General features: G+C 50.0%; 1 protein-coding gene across 2 annotated transcripts; it reads right to left on the minus strand.

Moving 5' to 3' along the window:
• Nucleotides 1–604: 604 nt before the first annotated feature.
• Aloxe3 (arachidonate lipoxygenase 3) lies at nt 605–23,928 on the minus strand. 2 transcript variants are annotated; one of them, XM_041665789.1, is made up of 15 exons: nt 23,463–23,928; nt 22,423–22,624; nt 20,752–20,833; nt 19,702–19,821; nt 19,265–19,390; nt 16,803–16,906; nt 16,123–16,295; nt 15,214–15,357; nt 14,927–15,130; nt 14,751–14,837; nt 14,064–14,233; nt 13,384–13,505; nt 7,897–7,997; nt 7,188–7,358; nt 605–1,542 (listed from the first exon to the last, which is right to left on the minus strand). In XM_041665789.1, exons 1-15 carry the CDS (start codon nt 23,607–23,609, stop codon nt 1,363–1,365), a joined length of 2,133 nt encoding a protein of 710 aa, XP_041521723.1. In that variant the 5' UTR covers nt 23,610–23,928; the 3' UTR covers nt 605–1,362. The 2 variants fall into 2 exon arrangements, with proteins under 2 accessions (XP_041521723.1, XP_041521724.1); XM_041665790.1 differs by lacking the exons at nt 20,752–20,833; nt 22,423–22,624.
• Nucleotides 23,929–24,425: the final 497 nt, after the last annotated feature.

Below are 24,425 nucleotides of genomic sequence, written 5' to 3' on the forward strand. Positions count from 1 at the left end.
ACTCACTTTGTTGACCAGGCTGAATTCGAACTCAGAGATCCATCAGCCTCTGTGGAATGAAAGGTGTGTGCCGCCATTGGCTGACAGATCTTTAAAGACTATGACTGGAAAGGAGAAAACCATTCTGTCCAGATTCATCCGGTTCAGTTAGGGAAGGCTAAATTATGCCACAGTAACAAACAGTCCCACAAATTTCAACAGCTCCACCGACAGCCAACTCAAGCATCAGAGCCTCTGTTAGAGTCCCTCAGACATACAGGTGCATGCTGTCGCCTCTAAATGCAGAAGCAGTGAGTGTTGGACTGTCTCCGTGAATTCCAGAGAGGAAAATGCCACTTCTGTCTGGAACTCAGCCCACAGTTCTGCGTGTAACTCCACCCATGTGCAAGAGGGCAAGGAATGAGTTTTCCAGGAGCAGAACTGGATTTCAGTAACCCCACTAATAAATAGTACCACACCCAGAACCTGGATTCTGTGACTTTGCAAAATGCTTACTTCCTTCCTTTCAGTCCCCTGTGCCAGCTGTTCCTTCCCTTCTTGACGACTCGCTCCAGGAGGTAAAGGCATGAATATAGCCTAACTAACCAAGAGAGTCTCCAGAAAATATGGCCCACAGATTCGCTCTTGCTCTTTGCCCCAGCACTTCTACACCCTGCCGCTATACATCATCATCATCGTCATAACAGAGGAAATGGGAACCGAATATGCCAGCTTTTATTGAAGTCACCGGGCTCAAAGAAGGAGGGAAACAACAGAGTGCCAGTGGGCAGGAGGAGAGCTGGAGAAAGCGACACATACAGCCAGGCTAGACCTCCTGTTCTCAGAAACTCAACTAGACATCCAAGTGCACAGGGCTGACTCTTTCCTTCCCCTTAGAAGTGCTAGGAGCAAAGTGGAGTCCGTGGCAGTACCGGGCACACACCCTTCCATTCCAGTTTCAGGGCTCTTTCAGAGAAGGAAGCTGAATTTAGTGGTCCTGAGCTTGGGAGAAAGGGATAAGGAAAGAGTTACCCCAAGTGAAAGACTGAGTTTGAGGGGGATGTGGAAGCAGAGCTCAGAAACTCAAGCTGGGCATCCCAGTATGGAAGGAAGATTCCCACATAAGAGCAAGGAAAAGAACTCCTTTCCAAGGAGCATATTGTGCATTTGAGTTACGTCAGCGGCTTTGACCCTGAACACTGCTGTACTGATCTCTCACAGCTCAGGGCCCATTTATATAACGTTAGGGCCATCTTGATCCCATAGGCAGAGGAGCAGGTTCGAGATGAGAATAAGGAGGATGGAAGGGCCTAGAAGGCCCTAGGAAGTCGGCCTTCCCCTTAGTTGGAGCTTCCTTTCTTCTGGGATGGTGTGAAGTGGGGCTTAAATAGAGACACTGTTCTCGATGAGAGGAGGGTCCAAGTAGGCATAAGGCAGTGCCAGGCTCTTGTTGCGTTCCCTGATGTCCTTTGAGATCTGTGCCAAGCAGTTCTGGAAGGCTGCAATGCTTTGCCTTGGGGCCTCCTCTGTGAAGTGTTCATCTGGGTAGGTGCCCAGAGGCCTCTGGGAGAAAATAGGTCGAGATGTTAGGAAGATATTCAAGATAAGATAGACAGTAATGAAGGTTCACATGTCAACAGATAAAGTCAGGTGTTGTCTAGAGACACAAATCAGCTACCACCATGGAGAACACGAGCCCTTCAAATCACAAGCCCAACCCACTATCCCTTCATTACAGCCTGATTCAGAACAGCCCCCTATGGTATTTTGAATGAGGATGTCTCCCATAGGCTCATATATATCAGTGTTTGCTCACCACTTGATGGAACTGTTTGGGAAGGATTTGGAGGTGTGGAGGAGGCGTGTCAACCGGGGTGGGTTTTGAGGTTTCAAAAGCCCACACCATTCCTGGTTGTAAAACACTTTAAATTGCCAACTGTGGTGGTACATGCCTTTAATCCTAGCACTAGGGCAAGAGGCAGACAGCTCTCTGTGAGTTTGAAGCCACCCAGTCTACATAGTGACTTCAGGACAGCCAGAGCTACACAGTGAGACCCTGTCTCAAACAAACAAAACAAACAAAACCCAAAACATCTTGAACTTGTAGATCGGATGTAAACTGAGTCTCAGCTATTGCTCCAGCACCCTGCCTGCCTGCTGCCATGCTCTCTGCCATGACAATCGCCATGATGATCATGGAACCATGAGCCCCCAGCTAACTGTTTTCTTGTATAACTTGCCTTGTCACAGCAGTGGAAAAATGACTAAGAACCCCTCCCAACTAGCCCCGGAAACCTGCGAAGTACAGAGCAGACCGCGACTTGGGCCCTAGCCAACCTAGTTGGAGTGCTCCCCCTGCTGGCACCCCTCTCCATGGCACTCTGATTTTGAAAATCCATTCCTGGATCTCAAAGAGGAAGAATGAAGAAAAGTCCAGCCCCCTCCACCTTCTCCCCTGATCCACTAGGGTTTTTTGTTTGTTTTTGTTTGTTTGTTTGTTTTCATTGGTTTGTTTTGTTTTTTTTAAAACTGGGTTTCTCTGTAGCTTTGGAGCCTGTCCTAGAACTAGCTCTTGTAGACCAGGCTGGCCTCGAACTCACAGAGATCCGCCTGTCTCTGCCTCCCGCCCAGCTGCCTGATCCACTCTTTAAACTCGAAGGCCGCAGTCATATTCACCATTCAACAGCAGTTAACAAATGTGTTCCAGAAAACAGGTCCAAGAGTATAGCTGGCACCACACAGGTTTACTAAATCCAAGCCCAGAGGCCAGCCAGCCTCCTGGTTCTGAGGTCTTTACAGTCATCTGACATCATGAAACCTTTGCCATAGATAGACTCGCTATCACCACAACACTGCCACACTTAGCAACGTGATCGTCCTTGGATAGGACAGTCCTTCCACAATCACCGTCATAGCGTAGGTCCAAAGGCATGGGTCCAGCTTCCTAACCTTCAGGCAACACCAGGGCTACTGATGCCTTAACATGTCTTGTTTCCATTTGACTGCGTTGGTGGAGGCCTTCAGACTACCGCTAAACAGCGGAAATAATAGTGGACATTGTTTTCTTGTCCCTAATTTTTCTTTTCTTTTTCTTTTCCCACCGAGACAGGGTTTCTCTATGTAGCCCTGGCTGTCCTGAAACTCAGTCTGAACCAGACTGGCTTCAAATGTATAGATCCATCTGCCACTGCCTCCCAAGGGCTGGGATTAAAGGCATGCACCACCACCACCCGGCTCTTGTCCTTGATTTTAAAAAGACATCTATTTTCATCATAAATACAGTGTTGGGTTTTTGTTTTGGTTTTTAAGATAAATTTTTAGCATCGGGCAGTGGTGGCATGCGACTTTAATCCCAGCACTCAGGAGGCAGAGGAAAGTGGATCTCTGTGAGCTGAGGACAGCCTGGCCTACAAAAGCAAGTTCCAGGACAGCCAGGACTGTTACACAGAGAAACTTTGCCTCAAAAAACAAAACAATCAAACAAAAAGATATGCTTCATGGGTACTTCATTTGAGACAGACTTTTATTAGTAATGGCTGTTTGCAGTAATCAAGCCTTTTTTGCCTGTGTTGGGCTAATTATACACTATGCCTTGATATTGATGCAACAAACGATATCGCTACACTTCATAAGGTGAACCAACCTTTCATCCTTAGAATAAACTAGGCCTTGCCACGACGTATTACTGTTTACTCCACAGTGCTCTGCCTTTATTGGCTGATACATTTTTAAGATTGTTGGAGCTAAGTAGAGGAGTTTATAATTTCATTTTCTTAATTACAGCTGACATCTAAGTATTTTATGTGAGCCATCACAACCGTACCACAACCCTGAAGACGGCTTCTTTTATCGGGCCACTTTAGAGATAAGGAAATTGAGGCTTGGTGTGGCCAAATTAGAGAGATCACGGAGCTGTTGAGTGTGACCCAGGTCCACCTCCCTTAAGGTCAAGGCCTCTGCTAGCTGGAGAAGCAGACTCCCAGGACTGAGGAGGATTCCTCCTTTTCCTGTGGCTTCCAGAAGTTTGAAAGACAAAGGAACTGGACGTGGTTGCAGTTCGGCTGCCTTTGACCCCAGACTTCAGCAGGTGAATCTTCTGGGATCACCAGCCTGCACACCACACCTACCCTTACGTCTGGTTTGCACGTCTTTGAAAATCTGTTATGTTTTCTTAGAAAGTCATTCCTTTCGTCCAGGTTTCCAGTTTCGTGTTCATGAAACTGTAAGCAGTATAATCTTGCAATTTTAAAACTTTCTCTGTATGGTTTCCCCTTCCTATTCCCAGGGTGTATTTATGTTCTTTCCTTTCTTGGCTTGATTAGAAGTCTTGGGCTGGAGAGAGGGTGCAGCTGATGGAAGCTAGGCTGGCAACCAAAATGTTAACAATTGTTTATCATGTCTTTATAGTACTAGTCTTTTCTCAGGGACTGCCTTGTGCTCAAGGTTGGCCTGGAAGTCACTAGATAGCCCAGGCTGGCTTCAAGCTTGCAGCAATCTTCCTGCTTTAGCCTCTGGAATTATGGGTATGGACCACCACACCCAATTTATTATTGGCTCTTTCTTTCTTTCTTTCTTTCTTCCTTTCTTTTCAGTTTTTCAAAACAGGGTTTCTCTGAAGCTTTGAAGCCTGTCCTGGAACTAGCAACTAGCTCTATAGACCAAGCTGGCCTTGAACTCACAGAGATCCACCTGCCTCTGCCTCCAGAGTGCTGGGAGTAAAGGCGTGAGCCACCACCACCTATTATCGGCTTTAAAAAAAAAAAAAAAAGACAGAATGGGTTTGGTGGCTAAGACTATAAACTGCTAGCCAGGCACTCCGGAGGCAGAGGTTGGTGGATCTCTGTGAGTTCGAGGCCAGCCAGCTCTACAAGAGCTAGATCCAGGACAGCTAGGGCTGTTACACAGAGACTGCTGTTGCCAAGGACCAGAGTTTGGTTCCCACCACCTGGTGTTTGGTAGCTGACAATGCCCGATTACTCCCATCCACAGGACCTGGCACCTTCTTCTGGATTCTGTAGGCACCTGCCCACATGTGTGCATGTATCTATACCCTTACACACATTACTAAGATAAAACACACTTTAAAAATGTATTTTAAAAAGTACAGCATGGTGGTGCACACCTTCAATCCCAGCACTGAGGAGGCAGAGGCAGAAGGCTCTTTGTGAGTTCAAGGCTAGCGTGGTCTACAAAATGAGTGCCAGGACAGCCAGGACGACTCAAAAAAAAAAAAATGCTGGGTGGTGGTGGTGCTCACCTTTAATCCCACTCGGGAGGCAGAGGCAGGTGGATCTCTGTGAGTTTGAGGCCAGACTGGTCTACAGGGAGAATGCCAGAACAGATTCCAAAGCTACACAGAGGAACCCTGTCCCGAGAAACAAGAAATAAAACCAAAACATTTTACTATTTAGTAAAAATATAATGAAAGAAAAAGTTGTTAAAGAGATTTTTTAAAAAGCTGCCATGTTTCTAGCACCAAACCAAACCAAACCAACCATGAGAAACAAGGGCGTGCAGAGGTGCCGTGTGACCCTGACTTGGAGGCAAGATCACGGGGACAGAGTTGCATGACAGAACAACGCAGTGTGTGAATGGCCATGATGGTAACCGATGATTCAATCGCTGTTCACTTTAGCCTAAACTCCTCAGCTGCCTCATCTCCTCTCTCCAAACCTGTCCCTCTCAGCCACTGACAGCCACAGGAACACCCTTGCTGGAACAAATTAAGTCGTGTAACTTCTAGCTTAAAAGCCTTGAGTGGCCTCATTGTCCTCTGAACAAATACTATGCAAAGTCCTGCCTTACTCTTCACCCTGCCCTGCCAGGTCACTTCCCTGAACCTCGGCGATCATAAGAACACCCTAGACTCTCCCTTCCACTCCTGGGTGTCCCTCCCTTTGCCTAGAAACCAACGTTGCCCCTCCTCTGCCAAACTCCTACTTGTCCCACAGGTTTCAGCTTGTATGTCACCTATTCCATGAAGCTTTCTTGGCTTCTCCCATGTAGGTTTCCCAAGGCCCTATTTTTGCCTTGGGAATAACAATAGGCATTGCTCCCCACCAATGCCTTGTATGCCAAGAGTACTCAGGAAGTGATCTTTAATGGAGGGTTATATATAAGAACTTCCAACAACACTCTGATGTTCCTCTTCATTCACCTGTATGTCACATGAAGGCATCAAGAGGGTGGGGTGGGGTCACATTCAACTTCATATACCTAGTATCAAGCACTATGCTGATATGTAGGAGGAGCCCCATATTTAATGCTTAGGTGAATTAATGAGTGGTTGGTGGATAAATGTGTGATTAGATAGATGGCAGGATGGATGGGTGGATGGATGGATGGGTGGGTGGATGGATGGTTAGGTGGGTGGATGGATGGTTAGGTGGGTGGGTGGATGGATAGGTGGATGGATGGATGGATGGATGGGTGGGTGGATGGATGGATGGGTGGGTGGATGGATGGTTAGGTGGGTGGGTGGATGGATAGATGGATGGGTGGATGGATGGATGGATAGATAGATAGATGGGTGGATGGATGGATGGATGGATGGGTAGATGGATGGGTGGATGGATGGATGGTTAGGTGGATGGATAGATAGATAGATAGATAGATAGATAGATAGATAGATAGATAGATAGATAGATAGATGAATGGATGGGTAGATGGATGGGTGGATGGATGGTTAGGTGGATGGATGGATAGGTGGATGGATGGTTGGGTGGATGGGTGGATGGATGGATGGGTGGGTGGATGGATGGATGGGTGGACGGATGGATGAGTGAGTGGGTGGGTGAGTGAGTGGGTGGGTGGATGGATGGGTGGGTGGATGGATGGATGGGTGGATGGGTGGATGGTTAGGTGGATGGATGGATAGGTGGATGGATGGTTGGGTGGATGGGTGGATGGGTGGGTGGATGGATGGGTGGATGGATGGTTAGGTGGGTGGATGGATGGATAGGTGGATGGATGGATGGATGGATGGATGATGACTTGTAAATTACATAGAAGTCAGAACCCAGCCACTAAAGTGGCATTTGCTTCTATGTGTGTCCTTGGAGATCAAGTATCATTTCCTGTGTAGACGAAAAGACTCTCCAGGCATCTGAGCAGCAGACATAAATGGCTTACAACCCTCCTCCTCCAGAGCGCTTCGCTGCCTAGTCTCTGCAGCGCCCAACCTCTGCCCCACTCCTCCATGCACACACCTGGTCCTTGGGCTCCTGGCTGACCAACCAGAAGAGGAGAAGGTTGCTGCAGGTGATGTTCACTTCCGGGAGAGTGTCTAGGTAAGTCTTCATTGTTGTGTTCCCCTTGGCCTGAGGTGGGGGCTGCCTCATAGACGACGGGGCATTGGGCATCCAGGCGCCAAAGTCATGCTATGGAGAGATCCCCGACACCCCAGCTGGATGAGCATAAGTTCCTCTCATTCCTGATCCCACCTCAGCCATCCCAGATCTCAAAGTTGAGAAGTCCCAGAAGTCCCACAAGCCCAGCTCACCCCTTGTCATCCTCCACCCAGTGTTCCAAGATGGGGTAGAGTGAGTCACCCTGAAGGGAGGAACCCAGAGAGGAGGCAATCCTAGACAAAGGCCTTGGGCTGGCGTGTCTTGAAGCAACTTGATGCTCTACATAGCCAGTTCTTGCCAAGGTCAGTTCTGTTCCCAATAGAAGCTTCCCAGAGTCACCACTGTACCTCTGGAAGCAGCTCCACCCAGCCATCACTCGGCACTAGCCCTTCACCCCACCCAGTCACTGCTCCCACCTCAGTGGCAATCGTAATCCCACCCCAACCCTGACCCACCCATTCGCTCAACCAGAACTCTGACCTCAAGTCCATGGCCAAGTCTAATCCACCTTTGGAACCTAACACCTTGGGTGGCCCAATGCCCCTAGGCCTGCTCTCCCAAGCCTTACCTGCCCACTATTGACTGCAGCGTGCTGGGCGGAGCAGTTAAAGATGATTGCAGTGAGGTACTTCCCGAGCTCTCCTGGAGTGCACAGCCGGCTTGGGAAGCCTGGGTGTGGAGAGGAAAGGAAGAGGGTGTGGATGTGGATGGGAGGTGCTGGATTCCTGGGGGTTTCTCGGGGCAGGGGCTGACCACTAGGGAAGAGTGAAAGATTAAGGGACTAGACATAGGCTACAACTATCCTAGGACTAAGATTAGCACTGGGATGGCCACCACAAAAGGCTCTGGACAGAGCCAGCATCAAGCTGCCTCTCTCTGACCCGGAAGGCACTTCCATCTCTAGGCCACTAGCAGTTTATGATTTAATTCCACTCATGAGACCAATATCCGTGCTGGACACCACCAGCTGAGCATCCTCTGCCTGACTTAGCAGAAGAGATTGCCACAGATGATGTTACTGAAAAGTGCACTGTGAGGAGAGCAGAAAGGAAGAGTAAAGGAACAGTTTGGAACCTAGGGGAGCTAGAAGGACAGAAATTGGAGCTGAAGCCACATTGTCTGGGGAAGAGAAGGAGTCCCTGTCTCCGCCCCAGCTGAAGCACAGGTGAGACTTAAGTACAGAAAATTGACAGAGGCCGAGTGTAGAGGCTGCATCTACATTCCCAGACTTTTATTTTAGTTTTTGTTTATTTGTTTTTTGAGATAGGGTTTCTCTGTAGCTTTGGAGCCTGTCCTGGTACTAGCTCTGGTAGCCCAGGCTGGTATCGAGCTCACAGAGATCCACCTGCCTCTGCCTGCCGAGTGCTGGGATTAAAGGTGTGCGCCACCACTGCCCAGTTTAGTCCCAGATTTTTGGGAAGTTGAGGCAGGACTGCTTGAACCTTGGGGTTCAAGGCTGATTGAGCACTGCAGTGAAATCTCATCTCAGGAAAAAGCAAACAAGCAAAAAACAAAAAGGGCCAGCAAAATGGGTGAAGGGCCTAGCTGACCAAGCCTGAGCACCTGAGTTTGACCACAAGGGGCACACGGTGAAAGGGAAGAACCAGCTCGGCAAGCTGGCCTCTGACCTCACATATGTGCCATGGTGCACACGCCTTTACTCACACATGTGCATCATACACATGCACGTACAAAATGAATAAATGTAATGAACATCAAAAATAAATAGAACAATTAAAACATCATTTAAAAAGATAACACAGAAGAGTTGGGGCATGGCTTCCATGGTAGAATGCTTTTTTTCTTCTTCCTTCCTTCCTTCCTTCCTTTCTTTCTTTCTTTTCTTTCTTTCTTTTTTTCTTTCATTCTTTTTTTTTTTGGTTTTTTGAGACAGGGTTTCTCTGTGGTTTTGGAGCCTGTCCTGGAACTAGCTCTTGTAGACCAGGCTAACTCACAGAGATCCGCCTGCCTCTGCCTCCCGAGTGCTGGGATTAAAGGCGTGCGCCACCACCGCCTGGCCTTTTCTTTCATTCTTAATGTTTGATCCCAGCACGGCACAAACCCAGTATTGGTAGCATATGACTGTAATCCCAGCATTCCAGAGTGGAAGCAGGAAGACCATTTCAAGGCTATCCTTGGCTACTTACTGAGCTTAAGGTCAATCTGAGATATATGAGACCACATCTCAAAATAAATAGATCAGTAAATAAGTGAGCAGCAGAGGGGAACATTGTCAGGCTGAGCTCAGTCCTCCATCTTTGCACCACACAAACCTCATCCAAGTCCATGTCTTTACTCACTTGCTCTGATGAGTGCAATCACAGTCAAGTTTAATAAAGCAAGATAGGAGAGTTGAACCAGTACTAGCTAAACACCAATGTGGGTCTTAAGGAGAAAGTAACCATCCCGGAGAGAAGAGCATGGATTTTGGTACTAGTGTGTGTGTGTGTATGTGAGTGTGAGTGTGTGTGTGTGTGTGTGTGTGTGTGTGTGTGTGTAACTGATACCTCTCAGATGCCAAGGGACAACTGTACTTTTTTGTTTGTTTTGTTTTTCAAGACAGGGTTGTTTTTATGTAACAGCCCAGGCTGTCCTGAAACTTGATTTGTACATTAGGCTGGCCTCAAATTAGAGATCCTCCTGCCTCTGCCTACTAAATGCTGGGATTAAAGGTCTAAGCTACCACCACCCAGTTTGTTTGTTTGCTTGTTTGTTTGTTTGTTTGTTTGAAAACAAGGTCTCTACGTAGCTCTAGAAGTCCTGGAACTCACTCTGTAGACCAGACTGGCCTCAAACTCACGGAGGAGATCCAGCTGCCTCCGCCTCCTGAGTGCTGGGTTTAAAGACATGTACCACCATGTCTGGCAAGACAGCCATATTCTTTATCCAGCTGGTTCTCACACCTCCTCCTACCTCACACATCAGCAAAGACTTCCAGAAGCCCATCTTCCCTGACCACCACGCTTTCCAGCCACCATCTCTCCTGTCACTTCCACCTTTTTCCTTTGTGGGGCTAAATCAGGAGTTGGAGGGGTGTAGAGCATATCAAGGCCCTGAATTCGACCCCTACCACAGGCGCACATGTGTGCACGCACACACATCATAAGTCACATGATGTCACCTTTCACTAGAACCTTCTAAAGAGTCCCTCTGTTGCTCACTTTCTCTGCTCCTTCTTTCTTCCCTTTACTTACTCTACTCTGGCTACCTAGCCTTTGTGATATTCCTCAAACACACTGGTACAGCCAGACCCCAGGGCCTGACACTTACTGTACCACTGCCTGAGTATTCTCATCTCAATTAATATCCTCGACCCCTTGAGATCTCCCCAAGCTCTAGCTCCGCACTCAGTCATTCTTTGGTTCTCTGTATGAAATATTCTCCCTAGTGAGATTCTGGCTTCCTCCCTAACACTCATGGTCTTCTAACATGTTTGTTGGCCATCTCTATCTCCCTCCAATGCCCCATTAAGAGCAGAAGTTTTGCCGAGTGGCAGGGGGAGCACACCTTTAATCTCAGAACTCATGAAACAGAGGCCTAGTCTACAGAGCTAGTTCCAGGACAGGCTCCAAAACTACAGAGAAACCTTGTCTCGAAAAACAAAAACAAACAAAAAAAAAAAACCTAACTAGAGTAAACTGAGCAGTGGTGGCGCACGCCTTTAATCCCAGCACTCTGGAGGCAGAGGCAGGGGGATCTCTCTGAATTCAAGGCCAGCCTCATCTATAGAACAAGTTCTAGTTCCAGGAAAGCCAGGGCTATGCAGAGAAAGCCTGTCTCAGAAAAAAAAAAAAAATCCAGGGCAAGTTTGTACTGGAAGAGCTGTCGCCACTCTGAAAAGCGCTGTAGTGTATAGACTCATAAACAAGTTTAATACAGAGGGGGCTGACCCAAAAGTAATTAAATCTCAGTTTGAGTTTTATAGGAAACAAATGTGCCAGGGCAATGAAGCAGCCAGGATCCTGATTAACAGTAAAGTTTGCAAAACACAGGGAAAGGTCACCCTTTAAAATACCCGAGAGAAATCCGAGTGTCGTCACCTTAACCTAGAAATCACTCCTGGTCTTGTTACTGTCGAGACAAGCTGACATCAGCTGCTTCGCAGTGTGATGCAAAGCGCCAGGACAGGATCGCCTGGGAAATATTCTTGCCAAAAATGTGCAACCTTTATACATTCCTTCCCGTTTACAAAAACCACACAAGACAGGAACAAGATGGGTCACACAGGAGAGAGAAATTAGATACGTTCAAAGGTGACACCCTGCCCAGCACGAGCCTGGGGTTTTCCATAGCTCCATGTTGTGGAACAAATAGCAGGGTGCCAGGGGTGCACTGGCATGAGGGTGGCCTCTGAGTGTCTGAGGCCAGCCTGATCTGCCTTCAGAGCTTCAGGCCAGTAAGAACAACAGTGAGACCTTGTGGGAAAAAAAATCAAAGCAAATAAATAACAAAAGGACTCCAAAAGCTGCTGCTGTAAGTAAAAGTAAAATGTGGTACTTGTTGGCCCCTCTCCCAACTGGATCAGTGGAGGAAAACAGGGCAACGTGGGGGAATGTGGACTAACTGTGAGGGTGACACTGGTGAACGCTGCCACTTCTGTTAAGTGTAGGGCTAAGTGTGCATAGCTCAGTGGAACACTTGTCTACCATGTAGGAATCTGGGTTTGAGCCCCAGAACTACAAAAAACCTATCAGAATGGGACCGTGGACTAAGTGTGGCGGCACATGCCTTTAACTCCAGTGCTCCATAGGGCGCAGAGGCAGGCAGAGCTCTGTACATCGTAAGCCTGGGCTACCCTGATCTACATGCAGAGTTCCAGGCTGGTTAGGGCTACATAGTAAGATGCTGCCTAAAAGAAAACTCCAGAAGTCAGAGCAACAGATTAACCAAATGTGGCAAAATATTGTAGGATCCCATAGGCAGGTCAAGGGTCACTAAGACGTACTCTGCTGTCCTATATGTTTGAAAAACTTTGTCTAAAAAGATGAAAAAAGTACAAAGTCCCTTCTGGATAGGACTGCAACAGCTGTCTATTTGAGGGTGACTCGAAACTAGCCTCTGAAACAATCAGTCATCTAAAAACCACGTCCCTACTCAGAAGACTTGGGCCAAGGTAAAGGAAATTGGCAGATGGGCATTTGAGCCACTTTAACACAACACAGACCGAAGGCTCAGCGGGTCAGGGTCATCAGGGACTGATCCCTGAATGCCGTCCCTGGGATCCATGCAGTAGGAGGAGGAGCTAAGTTACCTACACATGCGCTGTTGTGCACCTATCACACAAACAAACATATAAATAAAAAAGGATTAAAAAATAAAAACAGCTGGCCATGATGGTACACGCCTTTAATCCCAGCACTCAGGAGGTAGAGGCAGGCGGATCTCTGTGAGTTTAAGGCCAGCCTGGTTCCAGGCAGTAAGGACTATATAGTGAGACCCTGTCTCAAAACAACAGGAGAGAGCATTCTTTGGAAAAGGCGGTGTTGGTTTTTGAACCCGGAAATCCACCATGGAGGAGTAACAGAAGAAAGGTTCCTGCCATTAGAGATGCCCAGACAGGAGTCTCAGAGCCAGGCTAGCCAAGAGTTAGGTCCACGAGGAGCAAGGGGTCTCATCTTCCCTGAGACTGAGAGAATACTAAGGAAGGCTTGGCACTGCATTTAAGGAACAGAAGTTGATGTTTTCGGGGGAGGTTGCTTGGGCAGAGGGAGGATGCAAGGGGACAGGGAGATATGTGGGATCAGAATGCATGACATCATATCCACAAAGAATCAATTAAACAAAATAATTTTTAAAATATTTTCAATAAAAGAAAAATAGAAAAAGAACTGAAAAAAAAGGGAACAGAAGTTGAAAGGAGCCATGTCAGAAGATAGGGAAGTGCCTCACTTAGCATGAGAGATGCCCTGGGTTCAATCCCCAGTACCACATTAAATGCAATTTATTAGTGTGGATTTCAGTAATAAGAACTGATTGATGCAGAAGAGGTAGGTGAGGATGAGAACTGGACCAGCAAGAGCTTGTGAGTGGTATGGATGAAGACAAAGAGGGGTACCTGAATTCTCCCGGCCGAGGAACGCCTGAGCAAAAATCTCACCCACCCAGGCCTGCAGCTCAGAGTCCTGCTGCACCGACGCATCGTCGGGATAATAGTAGCTCACGATCTCGGAGACAAACCTGCAAGACAGAACTGCTGGTGCCTCTGGAGTGAGCGGCAGCCTGGACAGAGGCCAGCTGGTGAGGCCCACTGACATTCAGGGAGGGCAGAAGCAGTGACCAGAGTTCACTATTAGGAGTCCCCAAAGAGAAGTGAGTTCAGTTGACCCCCAGATCCAGCAGGAACCACTGTCTAGACTCCCGGTAAGTCTCCCGCCCCCAAAATCAAGAAGGTTTTGGGTCTCCTCCCTGGATGGCAATGAAGGGGAACATCATTCTGTTCCCTCCCTGTTCACCACTCTGGAGAAGAAGCCCTGCCTGCCTCCACAAGCTCTGACCCTCTTATCCCTCTGAACAAGGTGCCCCTTCCCTTCCTCCATCGCGGCTCACAGTCACCTGCTATGGCACAGGGGACCTGTCTGCCAGTTCCTACTCTTGAGAATTTCTTATGCTGAGTGGAGTCTGAGAACACCTAGAGACTCAGGCCTCAAGAGCGCCAACTGACATGAACGCAGGAGTCCACACTGCCCCCTGGGTCCCGAGACCTTGGTGGCTGGAAGGACCTGAGGGTCCCCACACCTCTCAATAGCCGCCCAGATCTTCAGGCCATCGTCCCGGTAGTGGTAGTTGGGGATGTTCAGGACCCCGCGAGCCCGTAGGCTATCCGGAAGGCAAAAATCCGTGTAGGTGAAGTGGGCCAGCCCTGTGCTCATGAGGTAGATGAGGCCGCGCCTGCCGATGGAAGTGACCTGGGGACACAGCACACAGCTGGACTTCCTAAATTGGCTCACACCCCACCCACAGTGCCCGGAGATCTGCTGGACTAATGGCTCAGCTCAGGGACGGGCATGTGTGATTTATCGTGCAGTCAAGGACCACAGATCAAATACACATACGGGCCTGCTTAATGTAGGCTTCTCGGACTGAGGACCTACGGGGTGCGTGGGAGGGGACCTTGAGGTACTGATAACTACAAGAGTGACAACGCAGGAGAGGTGAGATCTCAGGATAAGCGGGGAGCAGGGCTGAGCTAAGGTCGACTAGCCCATTGAACCTACTTTTGAGGGTGTGAAACCCACGGCTGGGAGTGGCCAGCTGGGTCAAGGCTTAGGGGAGGAGCAAACAGAAGATTTGCAAAGAGGCGTAGCTTATGGGAAGAGGCAGGAGAGGATTACACAAGGGGTCTTGCAAGCGGGAGCAAAACTTGTGGGCGGGGCAAGGCACGCTTAGGGGCGGGGCCTTATGGTCGTGGCGGGGAGACTGCACCTTGTCCACGAGGCCTTCTGGGTTGAGCAGCGTGGCCCTCGCGATGGTGTTCACCTGCAGCGTGTAGCGAGTGTGGGGAAGCAGGAGCTGCGAAAAGAACGAGGTCACGTGAACCGAAGGTCAGGGTAGGCCTGGATGCCCCGCCCCCTTTAGTACGGACCCTGCGTCCCGCGGACCTTGTAGATTGGGTGACAGAGTGGCAGTTGACGCAGTGTGGCCATGGAGAAGGCCTCGCATAGCAAATGCGTGCACAAAAAGTGCGTGTTGTTCTCGTGCACCAAGAACTCAGAGTTGCGCACCCACGTCTTGGCCAGCAGCCAGTCCAACTCGCAGTCAGTGGGTAGAAAGATGGGGCTCTCCGGTCCTGGTGTCTGACTGAGCTGCGGGCGAGAGGAATAAGAGGTGTGGCTCAAACCTATTAGCCTGAGGCTCCACCCCCCAAAGCCTCGCCCCCCAGGCTTACCTGGATGGCCAACGGCAGCAGAACCCCCTGTGGGTTGAGCCACAACAGGCAGAGTGGAGCTGCTACGTACTGTTGGCGACCGTTTAGGCAATGGACAGGGGCCTCCGCCAAGATCCAGTAGTCCGCTAGGAAAATATGCCCCCTCTACAGAAGGCACACATAGACTTAACAAGCCCTCCGCCCACACCACCACCCCCCCCCCCCCGCCCGCCGCGTGTCTCTCTTCCCTCTCTGCTCTGTGCAGAGAGGAGCTGAGCTCCTCAGCGTGAGATTCAACAATTCTTGCTACCTGCACTAAAGGCCAACGCTCAGTACCGCACCCTTCCCAGAATGCCCGGAATGAGGTCTAGACGAGTCTGTCATTGTGGAATCCCTCATCCGGCCTCTGGGCTTGAACAAGCCCACTTCCTCTGCTCCTCCCCCAATACCTTGTCCATCCTACTCTCTCAGCTCGGAAGGAATCCCCTCTTGAGACCTGACCTCAGTGTATCCAACAACAGGAAAGGCAATACTCAATGAGTTTACCAACCATAGCCCCAGCATCGGAGAATGTCTGAGGGCTTGGCTGTCACAGAGACTAGGCTGTCATCTGCTCCGGTCCTCAGAGTTCCTCGTTCTTTGTCATTGTTCCTGCTACACCTGCCAGTCTCGTGGCTGGCCTGTCCTAAAGCAGCTATCTTTGGCTTCAACACTTGTGATCTCTGAGACCCTAAAAAAGGTCTCAAACCATCCCAAATCCCACCTGGGCCCTCCTCCATATCTGTTCTTGAAAAGTAGACAGGCCTGCCCGGTGGATGGGGCCCACAGACGGGGACTATTCCACCTCTACCCTCCACATACAGCCCTAGTCCCCAATGGCAACCCACCTTACTCCCTCCTGTTAGGTCCCCTGCCAAGGCCCTCACCCACCTCTAGCTCTGTTTGTAGGCAGGTGCCTGGTCCCAGCAAGGGTGCCACCATGTCATTGGTGACAGGCAGCTTGCTGGGCAAGCTGGAGAGGCAATGGAGCATGACAGGATTGACACCGTTCAGGTATTGGTACCCAAAGAAGCTGTCCTCACACCAGTGCTCTGTGACGTACTCTGGGGGGTGGCAAGAGAGGGAACCAGTAGGTCTGGAAACTACTTCCCAAACTCCGGTCCTGCCCCGCCCTTCGCTCCTCATTATGGCTTCAGTTCTCCCCCCAGGAACAGTACGAGGTGCACAGATCTACATTTTCAGTTGAATACTGGACCCTGAGGGCCCGTATGGCAGCGTGGCTAGCCCACTCGAGTGGCAGTACCGGCATGAGAACCGAATTCTCTCTCTCTGACCCCAAATTCCAGAACAGCTGGCAGTAGGCGTAGGGAAGGGAGTCATGTGGCTCTGATCAAAATCAGGACATCTTAAATGACCATGAGTCTCCTCTGGCTGAGTAGAGTTTCTCTATATCCTCTCTCCTATCCTTGCCTAAGCAGGTTCCTGGGCTCCTGAGGAAAATCTGAAGGATGCCAGTGATGAAGCCAGGATCCCAGCCCGTTGGAATCCAGCAGCTGGCATGAGCATGGCATACAGTAAAAGACTGGCACCCCCTGCCTGGTCCTGCACACCTGAAGTGAAGGTCTTGTGGCACCAGAAGATGTTCCGGATGTCATCCAGCTTCTTCCAGGAGCCCTTCCGGTCCAACAGACCGCGAATCTTCATGCCCAGGGATCTGAGGGACAGAAGAAGGTGAGAGCTGAACTGGCAGGGGGTGGGGGCAGTAGGAGTTACTGTGCCCAGCCTGGAGAGAGACAATAGGGCCATTTCCCAATTTTAAGTGCCTAACAACCCACATGGGAGAAAAGTCTAGCACTCAAGTGAAACCCTGCAGACGGCAGGTTCCTGCTTCAAACCCAGCCATCCCTAAGAGGAAGGAGGGCGTTTGTGGACAGACCCACCGGCTTTCTTCAAACTTCTAAGATCTCTTAGATCTTCCATAATTCCTTTCTGCCTATAAGATAAAGCCCCACATGCCATGAAACCTCACAGCTCCCTGTGCATCTGTTACTTCCCATCATCCGACTGTGAGTTCCTTAGGAAAAGGACTCGGCTCTGTACACCCTGCCATGCCCATCTCCTCATGGGCACCCACCAAATGAGCTGAACTAAGGGAAAGGGAATGGGAAGGTCTGTAGCAAGTGGTCGCTAAGACAGCTGTGCAAGAGTGTGGACAGCTGAGGAAGGCAGAGGGTGGGAGCGGATTCATGACCTTACAGACCCAAGGTCAAGGTCATCTACGCTCACTTTAAATGCTGGCACACTCACTGCACAAACATTTGCTGAGTGCTTTTCAGGCACAACCAAATGAACAAGGCAGAGTTGAGCCTAGAGGCACAAACCGATATATAGTCCCGGCTACTCACAAACCTATATATAGTCCCGGCTACTCATCTGGCTAAGGTGGGAAGATCACACTCTCAAGGCTTCCCTGAGCTACAGAGAAAATCTGGAAGCCCTCAGTCATGAAGGCGGAGGCTGAGGAGGCAAATAAGCAAAAAGACACTTTCTCTCTCAAGGGCCTGCCACAAATGCCCTTCACAACGACGTACCTTGATCTTGCCCTTCATTTGACACCCCCCCAAAACTCCTGCAAGGCTGCCTGAGAACAGACCCTCTTCCCTCTGACCTTGCTCAGAGCCCCCAGCTGGTGACCCCATTCCTGTTTAGACCTTCACAACCTTCTCATCTCTACATCCCCTGATGCCCCATTGTCCTGACTGAGTTTGGTAGTGCATCCTGGTCCTGGAGTCTGAGCTCCCTGTGGCTGCTGGAAAAGACGTCCATCCCAGACAATCTTTCCTGCTTGCCTCCACCCTCTTCCACTTGTCCTCTTTTGAAAGAATCATTCTAGACACACATGTGCAGGAACATTCTAGACACACTTGCACCAGAAGAGAAGACCCGGTTCTTGTCTTGTCCTCCTTTGAGCCTCCACATGCAACTCCAGATGAGTTTTCTCCCAGAACCCTTGGCTCATTGTCCCCACCCTGGACTCAGCCATCACTTGCTGTCCTCTCACCTCTTCCCTGCCAGGCTTGTTTCAATCCAGCCCTTCTAACTAAGAGCCACACCCTAAACCCAGCTAGCCTCTGTCTTCTTCTTGTACCCAGGGCTACGGGACTCCTCCCTCTGGTCCTACACACTGAACATCCTAGCCATCAACTTAAACTGATCATGAATGCCCAACAGCTCATTAACCACATGCATGCCTCCTGAGTGGTCCCTTGGATTCCCTCTATCAAAAGGTATCTCCTTGAAGGGACCCTCTATCGAGGGATTTTGTGCTTGGCATTATCTCACTTGCCTTTCCTTAAAACTTACGATGGCTCAGTGATTATGAGTGCTAGCTTCTCTCAAAGAGCCTGGGTTCAAGAGCCAGTACACACACTGAGTAGCTGGCAACCACCTGTAAACTGATCTGATGCCATTTTCTGGCCTCTGTGGGCACCTGCACACTTATGTCAAGAACTCACATAGACACACACACAAATTTTTAAAAAATCATAAATTTTAGACTTATGATGTCCTAGTAAGTGGGTCATTTTACCCTTCAGACAATTGTCCAGAGACTTTGTAAAAATTAAAGTTACGTTAGGCAGGACATGGTGGTACAGTCTACACAGTGAGTTCCAGGACAGTCAGGCTATGTAGAGAGACCCTGTCTCAAAAAAACAAAACAAAACAAAAGCAAAAAAAAATTATAGTTAAACATCCAGAAAATATGGGCTTTAGAGTTGAACCTGACATGGTCTGGCTTCACCTCCTCAAGACTAAGAACAGAGCCTCTCTATCCTACTTCCTATGGCCCTTGAGACCCATGCTTTGCCCAGGACAAGTGCCCTGAAGAACAGACATAGGGACCGAAGGACAAGGCTAAGGGAGCCTGGGAGGAAGGAAAAAGGACTGTGAAGATCTGTGGGAGGGGAAATGGGAGCAGAGAGAAGAGCTGGGGCCTGTCCTGTGAGGGCCCATGGCAGGAGTAGAAAAGAAGGAACAGTGGGCAGAAGGGCAGGAGAGGCAACACGCTCACGCAGGGATGGCATTGAAGATCAGTGAGGCCGTCTTGGTGGCTGAGTAGCGGATATTGGGCTCCATGTGCAGCAGGGACGGGATGTCAACTTTCATGGGAAAGCCAGGCAGGTACCGGTTCCCAGGGCTGAGGAGAGGCAGGTAGAGAGGACAGAAACCAGTCGGTGGGCCTGGAGCCTATCCCCCTCAAGTCCCGGGATGTTCTAGTTCTCCACTCATCGCCTCAACCCGCCCTTTCTGCTCCCAGTCAGAAGGAAGGGCTTTCGTCTCCACAAACACTTCAGGACCATCACTGCCCCCTCCCCCCGGCGCGCTCCTGAGAGGTGAATAAACTGTCCTCCTTAGGGGCTCTGATACCCCTTTCCATGCCGCCAGGCCCCATTTCAACAACCATCTGCATCCCGCCCCTCCACCCACTTTCCAAGCCTTGGTTCTCACTTGTCATCTTGGTCCGCACAAAGCACTGTCTTGGTCAAGGCAAATTTCTGATCTGACTCGATCTCCTCAAAGCTGCTGACATCCAGCATGCGAGGGAACCCGGGGGCATAGATCTTCCAACTGCCCAGGGGAGGAGGCAGAAGAGGTAGGGTCATCTTGGGATGAACAGAATCCTTAGCTTCTAAAAGTATGACTTCAGGTGACCACTGCAGCTTTCTGGCTATGTGACGAAGAATTGGATTTTCTCTGCGAAGGCACTGAACCTCAGATAGGGAGGCGACACTCGGGATCTTGTGCGTGCTAAGCACAGGCTGTATGGCTGAACCACATCCCTAAGCCCCAGAGATGGGCTTCTGTTATTATTAAGATAAATCGAGTGTGATGGCACACACCTGGAATCCCGACAATCAGAAGGTTGAGATAGGCCAGCCTGGGCTACCTGGTGAGTTTGAGGGGGCACTAAGACTGGTAAGTGTAGTACTGTTTCCAATATGGGGACCTGGGTTCCATCAGGGCCACTCAGAGGATGAGACTGGCAATTTGATGGTCTTGGATAAGTGTTGGATTTGGGGGTTGTTTTCTTGTTGTTGTTAGCAGGAGGCTTTTTTGGTTTTTTGGGGGGGTTTTGAATTTGGGTTTTGTTTTTTTCAAGACAGGGTCTCTCTGTGCCTTGCTTATTGTGGAACTTTCTCTGTAGACCAGGCTGGACTTGAACTTGCAGCCTCCCTAGTGCTGGGATTAAAGGCGTGTGCCACCATGGCCCGGCAGATTTGGGGTTTATGTGAGTGTGTGAGGGATCAAACTTGAGACCTAGAGAATGGTAGGCAAGCTCTCAACTCCTGAGACACAGCTGTGTTCCCAGTCCAAGGTGACTGTTGGTATTGGTAGTCTGGGTCCAGACTCAAGATCAGTGTTAGAGTGGAATTAAGTTTGAGAGACGATGCAGATCAGAATTGAGATCCCACGGTTTTAACTGAAGTCAGAGTTAGGAACAATCTGAGTAAGGCTGAATAAAGATGGTGGCTAAAAGTCAAAGTAGGCTGTCCTCACCGATAGCATTCTTGGCGGGCCTGGAGTTCCCGTTTCCTGTGATCCAGAAGGAGGGGAAGGGAATCTTGACAGATGGTTCTTGCTGTAGGGAATGAAAACCAGTCTTCATATCAATGTCTTTTCAAACTGCTTCCTACTGACAATGTGTCTGAACTCTCTAAGTCCTGATCCATGCTATCTCCATGTGCATACTTGGGGAACGTCCACACGCTCTTTGTCCATCCACCATTGCCATATTCCTAACTGCTCATGTCTGTCTCCTCGAGGACAACCGTCATGTCCCACTCATTGTATGTCCTCCCAGGGTCTGACTTGGTGCCTGGCATCGTGTTCATAGCACACACTTGATAACTGTGAATGAATACATTTTAATAAAGCCACCATGCTCTCTGATGGCGAGTGGGGATTGATAGTAAAGTCATGAAAAGTGCTTTGTCGGCTGTGGATAGTGTGCGCTTGCCTCACTTTACACAGAGTACCAATCTCTCACCTCTGAGACATATCACCACACACACACACACACACACACACACACACACAGGGCAACCCTTGTGTTGCCTCTGTGGAACAGATAGTTCTGGAAGCAGAAAGAGTTTACACTAGTATTCTTGAAATCCAAAATTCAACAAGAGAGCCTAGCTCACTTCCCAGACACTTCATCCCCACCAGAAAAGCTAGAAGGAAGTAGGGCACAGGGTCTTTGCAGCTAAGTTCTCTAAATACCCATGGCTTTTCTACCTGTTGAAATGTAGCTTGTGAGTTAATTACTTTCTGAGCTCTGGAGAAACATATTCTAGAGAAATGCAGCGGGATGCCATGGGTTTTCAGCTGCCTGGTGTGAGAGTATCTGTCTGTATCTGGTGTATCTGTCTATAAGTGCCTATCTGTGTGGGCCTGCTTGTGTGTGCCTGCCTGTGTGTGCCTGCCTGTGTGTATCTGCCTGAGTACCTATCTGTGTGTGCCCACCTGTGTGTGCCTGTCTATGTGTGTGCCTGTCTGTACCTGTCTGTGTGCCTGTCTGTGTGTGCCTATGTGTGCCTGTCTGTGTGTGCCTGCCTATGTGTGCGCCTGTCTGTGTGTGCCTGTCTGTGTGTGCCTGTCTGTGTGTGCCTGCCTGTGTGTGCCTGTCTATGTGTGCCTGTCTGTGTGTGCCTGTTTTTGTGTATCTGCCTGTGTGTTCCTGTCTGTGTGTACCTGTCTGTGTGTGCCTGTCTATGTGTGCCTGTCTGTGTGTGCCTGCCTATGTGTGCCTGTCTGTGTGTGGCTGCCTATGTGTGCCTGTCTGTGTGTGCCTGTCTGTGTGTGCCTGCCTATGTGTGCCTGTCTGTGTGTGCCTGCCTATGTGTGCCTGTCTGTGTGTGGCTGCCTATGTGTGCCTGTCTGTGTGTGCCTGTGTGTGTTTGCCTGCCTATGTGTGCCTGTCTGTGTGTGCCTGTCTGTGTGTGCCCGCCTGTGTGTGCTCACCTGTGTGTGCCTCCAGAGGAAGAAACACTACTCAGAAAGCCCGTGTATGTCAGGGCTTAACAATGCTCTTTATCAAAAGTTATTTACTTTTAGATCCCAGCATTCCTAACCCCAGTCCTATTCCCTACACCCTGAGTTCTGAGAGACTCGATTCCTAATCCCAAAAGAAGCTACTGCAGTACTGTGCAGTCCCTGGCCCTGGCCCACCTGTTCCTGGCCGCAGCTCCACAGTGCAGTAGCCCTCAATCCACTGATAGCTGGGAAAGTGAGTCACTGTGCCATCTGGGGCAGTGACGCTGATGTGACTGCAGTACCAGGGGTCCTTGCGGAAGAAAGCAAAGCGCTCCTTGTGTAAGCGCAGCAGCAGGATCTCACCCAGTTCTGCGCAGCGCACCTTGTACTTCTGAACCTGGAGTGATGGAGGCGCAAGCAAGACAGTGAGAGGAGGGACTGCCGCGGCATCTTTGCACTAGGAAAGGTGCATTAGAACCTCCACTTATTCTGGCAGATAAGCCTGAGCACTTGTTGATCCATGCGGCTCCTTTGCGTGAATGAGAAAAAGCCTGTCTTCATATAGAAAAAGGCACCACACAGTGCCTGTGCGGCGTTTTGCTAGCATTCCTAGCCTCCTTGTCCAATAGGGCACTTTTATGTAGGGCAAACTCTCCTAGCGGCTGAAAAGGGGGAAGCAGACCCCTTCCAGAGAACAGGAAATCCATGGTCAAAGTGAGGAAGCTATTTGGCAAAATTCTAGGGTCACTAATGGGAGGAGCCGGGCCAAGCAGTGGTGATGCACGCCTTTAAGCCCAGCGCTGAAGAGGCAGAACCAGGCAGTTCTCTGAGTTCGAGGCCAGCCTGGTTGGTCTACAGAGTGAGCGTCAGGACAGCCTAGGTTGTGCAGAGAAATCCTGTCTGGAAAAACCACTAACAACAACAACAACAATAAATTGGAGGAGGTGTCAGGAAGCCAGGGAAAGTTCTCAGAGCCGCTTGTAAGTGCTCCTCTCCACAGTCCTGTCTCATCATTCAAAAGGCAGGAACCACAAACGAAATGGTGATAAATCTCCACAGTCCTGTCTCATCATTCAAAAGGCAGGAACCACAAACGAAATGGTGATAAAGTTATGGTCATCATCCCGTGTTCAGCAAGACTTGAGGAATCCAACCAGAGTAATCCTTAGCCCTGTCAGGTTCCCCGTGAGTGAGGTCTGTTCCTTAGAGGTCCCCAGTCTCTCCTGTGTACTCACCGATCCAGAGGCAAAGTCCCTGCCCACACGATCCAGCCTCTGCTTGGGGCTCTCACCACAGGTGCCCACCAAAGTAGCATAGATGTTGTCCAGTGTGCCAGCCTTCAGGTAGGAACCAGTGGTTACGCACAGGCGGTAAACTGCCATGCTGGGACCCGATAACCCGAAAACAGTAGCTGGCCCAGAGAAGGTGAGCTACAATACAGGCAGAGCAGGGTCGTCTCCTGGGGTTGGGGGAGGGTGAGCCTGGAGAAGGGCCCAGCTCTGAGATGTTCCTGGGCTCGCGCTCTCTCTCTCTCTCTCTTTCTCACCGGAGCTTCACTGGTAGCTCAGGAGTACTCTCCCCGCCCACAGTCTGGCACCCTAATACTTGTTTGCTTGCCTCTGACACAGCCGGTCCCTCTGGCTGGCTCATCCAGATGGATATCAGGAGACTAGGTCCATCGAGGAGGGAGGGAAGAAGGGAGGAGGAACCAAATGCTGAGAGGGAGACAGGGAGGAGGTGACGCGTGTGTGACTGGGACACTACCCTCTGCCTGATCAGAGGCTTGACTAACCTCCTGAGACCCATGTTCACCCTCTCCCCTGTTTCCACCCAGACCCTTCTCCTCCTATTTCCAAACCAGAAACGGGCACGAGAGCACCAGAATTCCTACATGTGAATCACACCGTACGTCAGAAAACTGCACCAACCCATAAGTCACACGTGACTTCAGCAACAACCAAGTAAACAGGACGCTCCTCTCAGTACGCGGCAGGTGGTCATGGTCCCCATCCTGCCACCCAAACACCCGTTTCTTCCTCAAGCCTAGTCCCCTCTCTGTCCCCAGGTTATGGTATTTCCGATCTCTGTGGCGCCGGTGGAACAAGGCCAGCCTAGTGAATGGAGGCCTGCCGGGCCGCATCTGGAGGGCCCGTGTGACATTCTTTACGCTCCAAGCCCTCCCTCAGCCTGCCTGCGGA

The sequence above is a fragment of the Microtus oregoni genome, unplaced genomic scaffold, assembly GCF_018167655.1.
Source record: "Microtus oregoni isolate MIOR12 unplaced genomic scaffold, Mior012 000015F_ref0000493, whole genome shotgun sequence".
Lineage (NCBI taxonomy): Eukaryota > Metazoa > Chordata > Mammalia > Rodentia > Cricetidae > Microtus > Microtus oregoni.

Coding starts and splice junctions, on each gene's coding strand:
- Aloxe3 (XM_041665789.1), bottom strand. CDS start 23,609: ATGGCAGTTTACCGCCTGTGCGTAACCACTGGTTCCTACCTGAAGGCT. Junction 20,834..22,422: donor GGAGCTGCGGCCAGGAACAG/GTGGGCCAGGGC, acceptor CATTCCCTACAG/CAAGAACCATCTGTCAAGAT. Junction 19,391..19,701: donor TGTGCGGACCAAGATGACAA/GTGAGAACCAAG, acceptor GCCTCTCCTCAG/CCCTGGGAACCGGTACCTGC.